Raw genomic sequence first — 14053 nt, 5'->3', positions numbered from 1 at the left:
TCAATGAAGATGAAAATATCATTTCTTCTAATTTAGTGTTAAAAGAGGAATTCTCAAAATTGTTTAACAAGTAAAATTTGATGACTTTCAGCTGCAGCTGTAATGCCTCTTTCTATGACATTATGTCATCAAATAACAGAGAAAGCTGAATGAATTACAAACTGTATACACAAAACTCATGTGCCCAGATGCTCCTTTTATCAAAGCTATGAAAGAGCTGAACTATCGATAGCTCGTAACCCCTCTTATTTTCCGTAAATTACAGCCACACGCGTAAAGATTTTTTATAACTAAAAAAATGACAGCATGAAAGTTCCGTCGTGTACTTTGGAAGTTGAAAATGCTTTATTTGGAATGGAACCTGCTGCTGACTGCGTCGTATGATGGGAGAGAAAGAACTGCGAGTACGGAGTAAAATGAGCAAACCAATGGGAAGTCGAGAGGAAATAATTACGAAGAAGGATTGACAATCTCAGTATCTTTCAAGAGAAAGAAATAATAGTTTAGGAGGATTTACCATCTCCATAGGATGCCATGGTCAGAGGAGAAGAAATAAGCTTCTGCACGATGGAAGCAATATCTTTAGCTGAAACTGCATCGATGGCTTTCAAGAAATGCTCCACTGGTTTCCTGAGGACACAAAAGCAATACGCATAGGAATCTTATAAGTACTAATTCTCATAAATTTCCACTAACCAATTTAGTCAGAGCGGAGATCTTTTGTAAACAGCATCTCTACCTCCACGAAGTAGGGGTAAGGTCTACGTACACTCTGCCCTCCCTCAGACCCCACTTTGTTGTGGGATTTCACTGGTCCACGAAGTAGGGGTAAAGTCTACGTACACTCTGCCCTCCCCTGGGACCCCACTTTGCTGTGGGATTTCACTGGGTATGTTATTTTGTTGTAATTTAGTCAGAGCGATGGAAGGGATCATACATGAAGAGGCCGAGGGGTTGGGACAAAGTGGTGACTTTTAATAACACTGGCTTGTGGAAGCACACAGAAAGAGAGGTAGTCCTTTCTTCTTTTTTTATGGATTATTATGGTTCAACCACGGGTCCAATCATCGACCTCATAGCAAATAAAAATAAAATCTAGTGATCAGTTTCATCTCTTAGGATCGAATACAACTCATCTTCAATTCTAGTGACAAATAATCAGGACATCTGAAAACCTCCCAACACAAGGCAAAATAGGTTTTTGTATGGAATGACAATTTTTAATATAGTGGACAAGACCTGAAATAAAGTTCCCTCAGATTTTCTTGAATGGGATTATAATGGGAAAGGACATTTTATGATTAAGCCAATTCAACAGAAGGTCAACGTAAACCACCTAATCTATTTATTAGGTGGTACCAGTTGCTCAGATTCAAACAATGTAATATTGTCAATCTGTAGACGACTTACAAGCGAACCACGTAGATTTAGAGCAGCGAATTTTTTAAAATAATTAAGTCAGCTAGGGGAACATTAGAAACAAGAGTATACCTCTCTCCATATGTCAAAAGTTGTCTGCCAATATCTTCTGATGCAACCATCTACAAGTTAGACATCAGCAGTAAGCACATATATTATACAAGATACATCCTTTTGCAAATTCAAACCGATGTAATACCCGAGATTCCAAGTTCATCAGAATGGCAGACTTTGTTGCTTGTTTAGCACGGTTTAGCTGCACTTGGTCAACTGTGTGAAACAAGTAGAGGCCAAGGCCACAAGATAACAATCAGTAACAGGATAATGGGGGTGGAAAATATTGGCATATTGATGGACTTCTTTAACTTGGACGAAGGACACACTTAACAAAATTAGGTAGAAAACTCAACAAGGAAAATACAGTAACAATTCAGAATTGTATGTCAAACCTTCAGCAGGGTTTGCTACTGCAATAAGCTCTTGAACTGCTACATCAACGGCTTGAGGCCCAAAATCAGGGGTCTGACAACACAAACGCCCAAAAGAAAGACTTAAGCTTTGCAGTTTAAGAAGCGACCATTTCTTGTAGAACTAACACAACATGAATCCAAAATGCTCCACAGATGGAACTCTGCTGGCATATGTAACGGTAAGCCACCCACATAAACAAGAAAACAATTGAGAGACAAGGTTTCAATCATTTCCACAATGGAGAAACAACTACCTAACAGAACTAAGCCCTCACCTGTTCACACTTAATGAAGGTCATAATTATTCAGATCTCAATAAATAAGTTTTTTTTTTATATCTAAATCTTGACCATTCAGATTTAATCATTGAAGTGCATCTATTTTTAGTTTATTTTATAATCACTTCACGAATCTGAATGCTTAAGATCTATAACAAAGTTTTGATATCAATAAGATGTTCATTTAAGGATTTTTTTTACAAAGATGTCAGTTCACTATTCTATTCTCTTTCACGGCTAACAGCCACCATCATCTACTATTATCAACTACCACCATCCTTGGCCTCAACCACGTCTGCCGCTGATATTGCAGTTAGTCATCACACCACTAGTCACCAGTAACAATCATCCCCACCAACCACCATTATCACAACCACCACCGATACCTATCAACGATCAATAGATAACCATCAACCATCACTATATATAGCCAACTACCGGCATCATTCACCGCCACCAGCCCAGTATCATACACCACAATTATCCGCCACTACCATCAACAAACGCCGTTAATCACTACAACCAGCCAACATCACTCACTACCTGCTATCCAGAACCAACACCATCCCAATCAGCATCCACAACCATCATCGCTAGCCATCAATCTTTTTAAAATATGTTGCTAATAAAATATTTTATTAATTTAGTATTTTTCTTGAATTTTATCTTTATTAATTTTTGAATAAAGACAATTTTTTTATATTTGGACATTGAGATAACTATCCTAGTTATGAAATATTCAGATCATAATAGACGTGTATTAAGATTCGGACATCAGAGTGTGTTCAAATTTCAGACGTCTTAATCTTAATAAAAGAAAATGAGGTCTAAAACAGCTTTGAGGGATGACACTATTAATATCTCCACTTTTGGGTATTAAGAACAGAATTAGGAAAACCTATACCTGCCCATTCCTGGTGTAAGATCAACGCAATAATTTTGTTTAGAAGGTAAGGTAAAAAAGCTTGGTAAGACCATGACATTTCTATACAAATACCACACACACACTTCCAATAGATCACAAAACAATTTAGCAACGTAGAGATATGTACTTGGCATAGATTGTAGTTAGTCATTAAAGATCTGGATACTAAAACATCAAGCCACACATAATGACAAGATAATTCAATGATAAATAATAATCTATCCTGCAAGGTAGGGAAATAAAGGGGAGAAGAAAGGAAAAGGGTCTGAATGAAAACTGATGCATAAGAGAGAGAAACAAACTCAAATTACCAGAACAAACATTTAGTATGAAGACGGTGATGGTGTTGATAGGAACAGGTAGACTTCTATCTTTGCTTGAGATAAAAACAGATGGATAAGCAATAATGAAAGCATCATAGGCGTTTACCGTAGTTGCTTGAATTCCAAACAATCCAGTGTTATTATAAATGCTGCTGAATGCAGAGAATGCGTGCATCTGCGGGTACTTATTTAAGACACGAAGATCTGCTCATCATTGTGGGAAAATCATGTAAGTATGTGAATGGAAGAACTAGGAGAAAATCATATTTTCATAATTAAACGAGGAAATATACAAATTCCAACTTTGTGCAGACTAGTAAACCAGTACATATCCATCTGATTATCTAAAATATCACCAAACAATTGCATTTAACTTACTAATTTGAAAGTGCCAAATGAGTAAGTTTCTTTTGTGTTTTAAATAAATGTAAACACGCCTGTCTACGTGAAACAGAGCAGACTATGTTGCCAAGACTCCATTTAAAGAAGACATAATGGAGTACCGAAATTCATCTTAGTGAAAATTTTCAAGATGGGGAAACACAGTAGAGGGTAAACAAGGGAGATGATGCCACCACAAACTGAATTCAGAAAGGAGAAAGGGATGGAAATCAGGAGAATGGGGTGACCACTACATCATTATTGCAGCAGGAAGAGGTAGCCAGGACTGTCTGTGCCTTGAAAAAAGTTCAAAATGAAGCAGAAGATTGCAGTGGAACTCAAAGGCTCTGAATGATCCCAATAAAAGAGTTATGATGAAATCAGCAGTGTAAAATGCAAGCCGTGTCAATTGTCTGCCTACAAAACTAAAGATAAGGTGAACACTATGATTGCACAAAGCTTATGGGGTTGTCTTTGGACGAAGTTTATATTTTTTAATTCCATGGAAGCCATCAAGGGAATACAGCAGTGTGTTAACTTCAATGGGATTGTCTTTAGACAAAGTAGAAGGAAAGCTTGGAAGTGCATGTACCATCTCTTATTGTTCCCATAGGAACAGAAAGATACTGATGGGCATTTGAGAGTATCAAGAAGTCAATCTGGAGCTTTAAAGAGCTCCTTTAGTTGGGCAGAGAAGGAAAGCTTAAAGCTGAACAATACGTATTTTAAATTTTGAAGGACCTCTTTGGGGCTGTCATTCTGGAATTACTTCAAATTATACAAGAAGAGTTCAAAGTATGAGAAAAGCTTACATAATCTTGAGTACATCCCTTTTCCAGGACCGCCAGCTGAGAAAGATCCACCGCCTCCCATAAGCATCTGTTAAATCCTCAAAATTAATAATGACATTCCAAAACCACATACCATCACAGACAAACAAGGAAAACCAAACTATAAGATCAGATGAGTATTAAAAAATTAAACCAATCAACAACAACAACAAACCCAGTGTATTCCCACATTGTGAGGTCTGGGGAGGGTAAGATGTACGCAGTCCATACCACTACCTCTGGAGAAGTAGCAAGGCTGTTTCCGATAGACCCCCGGCTCAAGGAAAAAAATTAAACCAATCAAAACAACAAAAAATTTCTAATTCCAGATACATCTTAACAAATTAAGTCCCGAAGTTCCAAACTGAATATGTAATACGGAGTAATCTTCATCCGAGTATAGATTAACATATGCACATACATCTCTCTTTACAGATAGACGGTGGATATGCATATGTTCCCTATAAGTTTGTTGAAATGTTGGGCTAATGGGGTTTTACAAATGGGCAATAACTTTACAAGATCTAACGCTTAAAAGAGAAAAGAAAACTCAATGGAAATTAATTGATGAAAAATCAAGCGGCAGGAATCCCTTCTACGTCCCACAGGCATCAAACTATTGCATTACACAAGCTGAACAAGGATACTAACAGTTGAAGCGGAAATTATATTGGAAGCATTAGGATATTGTTTATAAGCTCTAATGCAAATCCTACTACACCACTCCTAATGGGTCAATAAACCAATTATTAAACAAAGATTTAGTATCAGAGGGATCATTGAAAGTCCAATAGCATCAAAATGCTCTTTATAAGCTTATATGCTACTCCTTCAAGGCCAATAAACCAACTGGTAAACAAACACTACTACAGTAATACCTACATTCCTCTACAAACTCAACATTACAAAAATACAACAAGAGTCCATAAACGAACTAAATTAATATTAGCAAAATATTTTAAAATAGCAAAATATCCTTAATCCTGAAAGCCGGAAGGAACCAGAAAATCTTAATGATTTGAGGAAAAAACAAATAGAATCATATTAAGGTAAAGACTTAAATATATCAAAATTCTCAGCTTATGCCGTTAATTTAATTATGCAAGTTCATAACATATTGATATTTGTGAACTATCTCAAGTATATTACAAACTATGTCACTATTTTATCATGCTAGAGTTAGACTAGCCTTGCATTTATATAAATAGATTTATTGTACAATATTTCAGAAGTTTCTTGATAAATGGTAAAAGTTTCTTGATAATGGTTCTTTAGGCAATATTTTATGCTTTTCCATTTCCTAAGACTGTTTTGAATTTGAGAGTTAAGCTTTGTTGTTTGGCCAACTGGGAGAAGGAAAAGGAAGTGAAAGAAAATCAAATTTTCTACATTATTTGCGCATTGACAATATCTAAGTTGTTGGACCTGTGAGAAAATCCTTCCAGCCAAAGTTGTAGGATTTTGACAGTAAGTGGTAAAAATACATGCAATCCATACTTTGAATATTATTTTCCCTTTTCCAAAAAGCTAAAAGAAATGGCCACATACGCTCCTCCTTCTCCTTTGTTAATTCATTTACATGATTTGTTTAGTTTGACATTTTCCAGGAAGCACATCACTAGCTGTCCTATGATTTTCTGAACATAAAAATGGGCCTGAAAGGGAGAATCTTGCGCAGTCTAAAAATTTGAACAACTTAATTGAATCCTATGTACCTGAAGAACTGTTAAAGTCATTGAATCCTTTTCAGACATCCAGCCACCGGGAACTTCAAAGGCAAGGGCAAAATGAGTCATCTGGTTTAAGAGGGGGCATAGGAACATGTTAGACACGGAACGCAACACGTACGTAAAGAGAGGGAGGGAGAGATAGAAGAGATGTTTCAGAGACACACCTCTGATTCAGCATGACGGCGGTAATCTCCTCCCACGTACACAGGTTTAGGCTCCCCAGCGGTGGCCGCCTTAGGTAAATCAGATAGAAGAGGTTCTGCAACTTTTAAGAGTTCTTCATGTTCAACACCAGATGCAGCAAGAACCATCCGAGGAGCAGTATAATTCTCCTGTAAGAAGGAAACCCATTTTAAAAATAAAAGTTCCTTCACAAAGTAAGCACTAAAAAGTGGATAAAAAAAACTAGCAGAAGGAGATCAGGGTTTTGAAACTCACAGCTACAAAGTCCTCCAGCCCTTTGCTGTTCAATCTGTTTATTGTAGCTTCTGTGGCCATCAGAGAATTCCCATATGGACCAGCATAACCAGCAGAGTGAACTGCCTCCAAAAGCAAGTGCTGAGGGTTTTTGGAGTACTCACTAATCTCAGCTTTAACCTTCTCAAGCTGCAAACACGAATATTGTTCTCAGAAAAATAGTTTGATAGCCGTTTCAAGGAAACACCCAAAATGACCAAGAAGAAAAAAAACCTGTTCTTTAACTTCCCAATCAAGGAATGCAGGATTTCTAACAGAGTCAACAAGCATCTCCACCATTTGTGGCACATAAGTTTTCAAAGCATCATAAGTGTAGATCATATGCTCTCGTGAGGCTGAAGCTGTTACATTACCACCAATTGCTTCAATTTCTCGTACAACACGCAAGTGGCTCCGGTTTAATGTGCTTTTGAAGGCCATGCGTTCCAAGAGGTGTGTGGCTCCATATGAAGCTGGTGTCTCGTAAATAGAACCACAGTCAACGTACAGACCAATTGAGGCAGCAGGATTCTGGACTCAATAAATTAGAACCATTATTAGAAACCGCAGTAGAGGTAATTCAACGTGCATTCAATTATACAAAAAAAAAAATATATAGAATAGAATCATAGATCATACCACTGATGCTTCAGAGGCCACTTTGAGACCATTGGCGAGAATTGTTATCTGGGTCTTTGCAGGTTCAACATAATCCAGTAATGGTGGCGAGAGGTTCACATCATTTAGGGGGAAGTCCAAGGGAGTCACTGCACTTGACGTTTTACCAGTTATCCAACTAAAAAGGCCCCCAGATGGCTTGGTTGCAGCAACAGCAGCTGAACTTGAAAATCTTGTCAAGACCCTGTTGGCTTGACGTGCCTACAATGTTTTGTACTTTCAGAAAATGCATAATCTATTGATTATATTTTTATGGAGTTGATAAAAAAACTTTACATCAGAATGAAATCAAAAATAAAGTACGAATTCTACTCCAACCTTTTTTTAAACAACAAATATGGCAACCAACATCTACCCTATGCCCAACCCCCTCTCCCCGAGAGTCATCAGTGATCCTTCCCCACTTTACTCTCTTGGGGACTCGAACCCTCAACCTCAAGTTGGAAGCAGATAGTGATTCAACTTAAGCACCCATCCCTTACCAGTTATCATATCAAATTCTAATCTAGATAAACCAGAACAATGTTTCGTAAAATTACCTTTTCATATCTAGCTCAACCTACTTGGAGCATAAATTAGCTTTAAAACTTGAGTCTTTTTTCTTAATTTCCCTCCATTACTCATAAATGCTCCGAAATTCTTTTTACAATTCCAATCTCACTCCTAAAATGAAATATTTTGTATAGCCTAGAGCAATACAAGAATTCCCAGCTATAATACCAAACCACCAACATCGTGAGTTGGTGATCAATGCAAAAATCAAACAGATCAAATCACTGCACCCAAGGTTAGTTATGGCTTAGTGGTCATCGAAGTAGGTTAAGAACTATGAGGTCTCAAGTTCAAATCCCAACAGAATCAAAAAACACTAGGTGATTTCTTCCCACATGTCCTAGCCTTGGTGGACAGAGGCGCGCACAAGTCGGTTGGACACCATGATTATCACAAAAGAAGATTGATCAAATGATTTTAGGCCTCAAGTGCAAATCCCAGCCAACACAAAAAACACACTAGGTGATTTCTTACCATCTATCTGAGCGTTGGCGGAACCAGTTACCTAGTACCTAGTGTGGGAACTGGGAAGTGGCATGTATCCCGTGGAATTATTCGAGGTGAGCAGAAGTTGATTATTAAAAAACAAAATGATCAAATCACTACCTTTCAAAACAATTACTATTTTCTTTATAACAGTTATGTCCAAGCCAACTTGTACGCATCTCGATTAATTCTAAAAGGACATCTAGTTATCTACCACTTCCAACCTGCAACACAAGTATCAGGTAACTCTATCCACCACTATCCACCAAGGCTAGGACGAATGTCAAGAAATCATATCGTATTTTTTTCTCTACCAAGATTTGAACCTTCAACCTCATGTTAACACAACTATATTTTACAACAACAACATACCGAGTGTATTCATACAAAGTGGGGTCCGGGGAGGGTAAGTGTACTCAGTCCATACCACTACCTCAGAGGTGAGATAGAGAGGTTGTTTTCGATAGACCCCCGGCTCAAGATAAAACAATCTAGAAAATGAATAGCAAAAAGACAAGATACAATAGAAATTACCACACCCAATAATACTATAGACATGATTCACCAATAATACAACAAACGATACAACAAAATGAAGTAATACTAGTACTATCGCTACTAACACGGATAACAAAGTCTTCTTACCCACTAGCACTCCTACTAGCACTGACTCAATCGTTCCTACTATCCTTCTATCCTAATCCGCCTCCTCCACACCTTCCTATCTAGGATCATGTCCTCGATAAGCTGAAGTTGCTCCATTCCATGTCATGTCTAATCACCTCTCTCCAATATTTCTTCGATCTACCCCTACCTCATTTGAATCCATTCCTAGCCAACCTCTCACACCTTCGCACTAGGGCATCCGTGCCCCTCCTCATCACATGTCCAAACCATCTCAACATTGCTTCCCTCATCTTGGTTTCCACCAAAGTCACTTTCACCTTATCTCGAATAACCTCATTTCTAATCCTAGTACACCCATACATCCTACAACAACAACATACCCAGTGTATTCCCACAAAGTGGGGTCAAGGGAGGCTAAAGTGTACGCAGTCCATACCACTACCTCAGATGAATTAGAGAGGCTGTTTCTGATAGAGCCCCAGCTCAGGACAGATAACAGTACACCAAACAAAAAACATAAAAGCACACAACAAAATGGGATAACATACTGCTAGCTAATACAGGAAACAAGACAACCACAAGATAATACTATAAACTATCTATTCAAAATCATAAACATTCACCAAAACACCACGAACAATAAACTCCAGGCGCAGATACAATCCACACATCCTATTTTACAAAATTTTAAAACAGAGAAATGAACTCTAACCTACAATGCACTATTAAACTCAATACATCCTAATCAATAAATCCATCAAAAAATACATTACATACCACAAAAAAACACAGATTCAAACTGACCTAAGATCAGATCCAAATATACATAATAGATTACAATTAATATATATATATATATAAACTCCAAAACTCTCACAAAATAAGAATAATTGGCCATTTATACTACAACTTTATCACATTAAAAATATATATAAATTTATATATGGATGTACCTTAAGAGAAGTGAGGCGAGAAGATGCGTATCTGTACATGATGAACAGTGATGATGATCGGAGAACTGATGAGATTTCCGATTTTGTATTTATTAAATAAATAAATGTTCAATTTGTGTTCAGAGTAATAAAGCTGCGGAGAAGAAGAGCAAAAGTTTGGGGGAAAATGAGAAATTTTCTTTGATGGGCTTTATAAGAATATAATAGCCCAATGGGCCAAGGGGAAATTGGATGGGCTAGTAACTATTTGGACTTACTTTTTAGGAAAATAAAATTTTTACGTAAATCTCCATCCTTACAAAGTAATTACAAAAATTCCAACTAATTATACATCTTTGTTGAATGTATCAGGAGCTAATTATATATCTCGATAGACACAAAATCAGAAAAAATATATCGGAAGCTAATTATGTATATCTTCGTTGGATGTAGTATATATCTCGATGGATCCAAAATCGAAAAAAATGTATCGAGAGCTAATTATGTATCTTTACAAAGAAAAATATGTATCTTCATTCAATGTACGGGGAGTAATTATGTATCTCGATAGATCTAAAATCGAGATTTTCAGTAATTATGCAAAATGTCTGGATTTTTTGTAATTAAGTTCTAAACTGTCGGAATTTATGTTGTTTGTAGTTTCGCGGGGCAATGTTTTGATATCGTTATTTAACATGCTCCCTCTGTCTTATAATAATCGTCCATTATACTAGAAATAGATATCCAACAATACTTGTTCATTTTTAAAAAAAAAGGGAAATGACACAAATGTCAGCTCGCCCAAAATATTTCCACTGATATAGCCATTGATTTGGCAATTCCAATAGATAGCCATTTAGGCTTTTCTGTTGCTACTATCCCTTTTTTATGGTCTTTTCTTTATTTATTGTTTAATTTTTAATGCCAATTATTTTACATGTTACGTTCTCTTTCTTCCTATTTTTTTTTCGTTTGATTTTTAATATTTTTTTTTTGAAAAAAGTCCACTTTGTCCGTCCATTTATTTTTTCAGATGCGATCACGAAAATAAAAACATTAAATACAAGTCCACCCATAATTATTCTCTCTATTTTCATATGAGTTAACACTATAGTGACGCTTTGACTTTTTTTTCTGCTTTCTCTCGCTTTTTAATCAAAAAAATTAAGGAATGTTTGGATAGTAAAGGTACAGGGTTTAATAAATTTTGTATATGCTTGCACAAATTTAGGTGAAGTTAACAAATTCACGAATAACGAATTACTATATATGCTTGCACAGATTTTCTCTGTAAAATGTGTATTTATATGGTATATATACTGTATCAACGTGATATAAAAGTGTATCAATCTAGTATAAAAGTGTATTAATGCGGTATTAAAGTATATTAATGTAGTATAAAAGTGTGTCAATGTAGCATAAAAGTGTATTAATGTGGTATAAAAGAGTACCAATTGGGTATAGGGATTGCATGTGCTTGCATAGAATTTCTTTTCTCTTTTTTAAAAAGTGTATCAATATAATATAGAAGTGTATCAATTTGGTATAAAAGTGTATCAATTGAGTATAGAGACTGCATGTGCCCAATTGGGCCAAATGGCTAAAAAAAGGAATTAAATTTAGCCGTCAAGTTACATTTGTCCACATTTTCAAATTGTGTCCATTTTTTGTAAAAATGGCCACCCCATGTCCTTTTCCTTTTGAAAAATCAATGGATAATTTGTCTTTTTCTACCCATTTTATGTTTGCTATTAAATACAAAAATGTATTAAATTTATTGTATTCAAAAGATAATATAGTAAAATTATCATTATTATTTATTGTTTCTTAACATATGTGTCAAGTTAATAGTGAACGAATAAGTACTGTTGAACTGAGAAAGTGTAAGTGTTTGCATGAATTTGTCTCTATTTCGAGGTAGTGTTTAATATTTGCGCTTTAAATTAGTTGTCTTTAGTTTATGCTTCTACGAGAAACCTATTGCGCAAGGCAAACTTTTTAGAAAACTTTGTCTAGGGCATAAGTTTAGTAATCGTAACTTGTGTCTTGGGGTATAAATTTAGTAGGTGTAACTAGTGGCGGAGCTAGTATTTTAATTAATGAGGTTTAAAGTCGAAAAATGTGAACGAAATAATTAGTCAAAGGGGGTTCAACATTAACTATATATACATGAAAAGAGAATAAACATATCGTAATAGTTCAAATAGGAAAAGAGAATAAATCACAATTGATGTGTGAAACTCGAAAAAAAATGATAATTCAAGTGTGCTATTGATTATTAACTTAGATATAAATAAAAAACTTATAAATATAAAAATTTAAAAAAGGATATTATTAAAGTGGGGTTACCCTACAAATGCCTTCCAATATAATGAAATCAATGATTTAGGATTTACAACAAATCAATAATGACAGCTGATGGATTATCTCTCTTGTTAATATAAATTTTCATGTTTGTAAGGTAATTATAAAAATTTCAACTAATTATGTATCTTCCTTAGATGTATCCGGGAGCTAATTATGTATCTCGACAGACTCGAAATTGAAAAAAAAATATTAGAAGCTAATTATGTATTTTACAAGGAAAAAGTGTATCTCATTTGATGTATTATGTATCCTCACAAAGGAAAAAATTGTATCTTTGTTTGGATGTATCAACAGCTAATAATATATCTCGACAAACCCATAATCGGAATTTTCGGTAATTATATAAAATATCAAGATTTTCTATAATTAAACTCCAAACTGTCGGGATTTATGTTGTTTGCTGCTTGTTTTTTCATAATTTGTCACACCTTCCATATGGCAAAAATAACTTGCTATTTTGCAATTCATGCAACCTTTAGTCTTGAGTTCAAGGTTTTTTGGAAACAATTTCTTTACCTCACCTCTGAAGTAGTGGTAATGTCTGCCTACACTTTACTCTCCTCCTCAACTCATCGATGGAGAATCATGGTTTATGCACCTCGATTGTTTCACCAAGTACATGTTCTCGTCTACCAACACATGTTTCAAGCAACTTCGTCGACCAAAATTTAGACAGATAGGAAGAAATCACAACTAAACTTCGTTTTATAGAACTTCATATAGAGAAAATACAAGAAGGTTGATGTACTTAGAGCTTTCTTCCAACCCCTCCATCTTCTTGTAGCAACAATAATATACCCAGTATATTTCCATCACGTGGGGTCTGGGGAGGGTAAGTGTGTGCAGTCCATACTGTTACCTCGGAGGTGAGATAGAGAGGTTGTTTTCGATAGACCTACATCTTCTTGTAGCAACAACATACCCAGCATATTCCTACCACGTGGGGTCTGTTGAGAGTAAGTGTACACAGTCTATATTGTTACCTCGAAGGTGAGATAGAGAGGCTGTTTACCCAGCATATTCCCACCACGTGGGATCTGTGGAGAGTCAGTCCATACCACTACCTCAAAGGTGAGATAGAGAGGTTTCTGATAGACCTCCATCTTCTTATAGCAACAACATACCCAACATATTCCCACCCCATGGGGTCTGTGGAGAGTAAGTGTACACAGTCCATACCACTACCTCAAAGGTGAGATAGCAAGATTGTTTCTGATAGACCTCCATTTTCTTGTAGCAACAACATACATAGCATATTCCCACCACGTGGGATCTTTGGAGAGTAAGTGTACGCAGTCCATACCACTACCTCAAAGGTGAGATAGGGAGGTTGTTTCCAATAGACCTCCATCTTCTTGTAGCAACAACATACCCAGCATATTCCCACCACGTGGGGTCTGTGGAGAGTAAGTGTACGTAGTTCATACCACTACCTTAAAAGTGAGATAGAGAGGTTGTTTCCGATAGACCTCCATCTTCTTGTAGCAACAACATACCCAACATATTCCCACCACATGGGGTCTGTGAAGGGTAAGTGTACGTACCTCAGAGATGAGATAGAGAGGTTGTTTCCGATAGACCTCCATCTTCTTGTAGCAA

General features: G+C 36.2%; 1 protein-coding gene across 1 annotated transcript; it reads right to left on the bottom strand.

Annotated features, from left to right (window-relative positions):
* Positions 1 to 10321, bottom strand: LOC107840941 (mitochondrial-processing peptidase subunit alpha). Its single transcript, XM_016684895.2, has 13 exons — positions 10109 to 10321; positions 7452 to 7691; positions 7047 to 7343; positions 6795 to 6962; positions 6521 to 6688; positions 6342 to 6422; positions 4609 to 4675; positions 3522 to 3619; positions 1869 to 1941; positions 1619 to 1689; positions 1492 to 1541; positions 518 to 630; positions 1 to 398 (listed from the first exon to the last, which is right to left on the bottom strand). Exons 1-13 carry the CDS (start codon positions 10145 to 10147, stop codon positions 346 to 348), a joined length of 1518 nt encoding a protein of 505 aa, XP_016540381.2. The 5' UTR covers positions 10148 to 10321; the 3' UTR covers positions 1 to 345.
* Positions 10322 to 14053: the final 3732 nt, after the last annotated feature.

Source organism: Capsicum annuum, chromosome 9, assembly GCF_002878395.1.
Source record: "Capsicum annuum cultivar UCD-10X-F1 chromosome 9, UCD10Xv1.1, whole genome shotgun sequence".
In the NCBI taxonomy this organism is placed as follows: domain Eukaryota; kingdom Viridiplantae; phylum Streptophyta; class Magnoliopsida; order Solanales; family Solanaceae; genus Capsicum; species Capsicum annuum.
The sequence above is the reverse complement of the archived record's forward strand: the minus strand, read 5'-3'. Positions and strand labels throughout refer to the sequence as shown.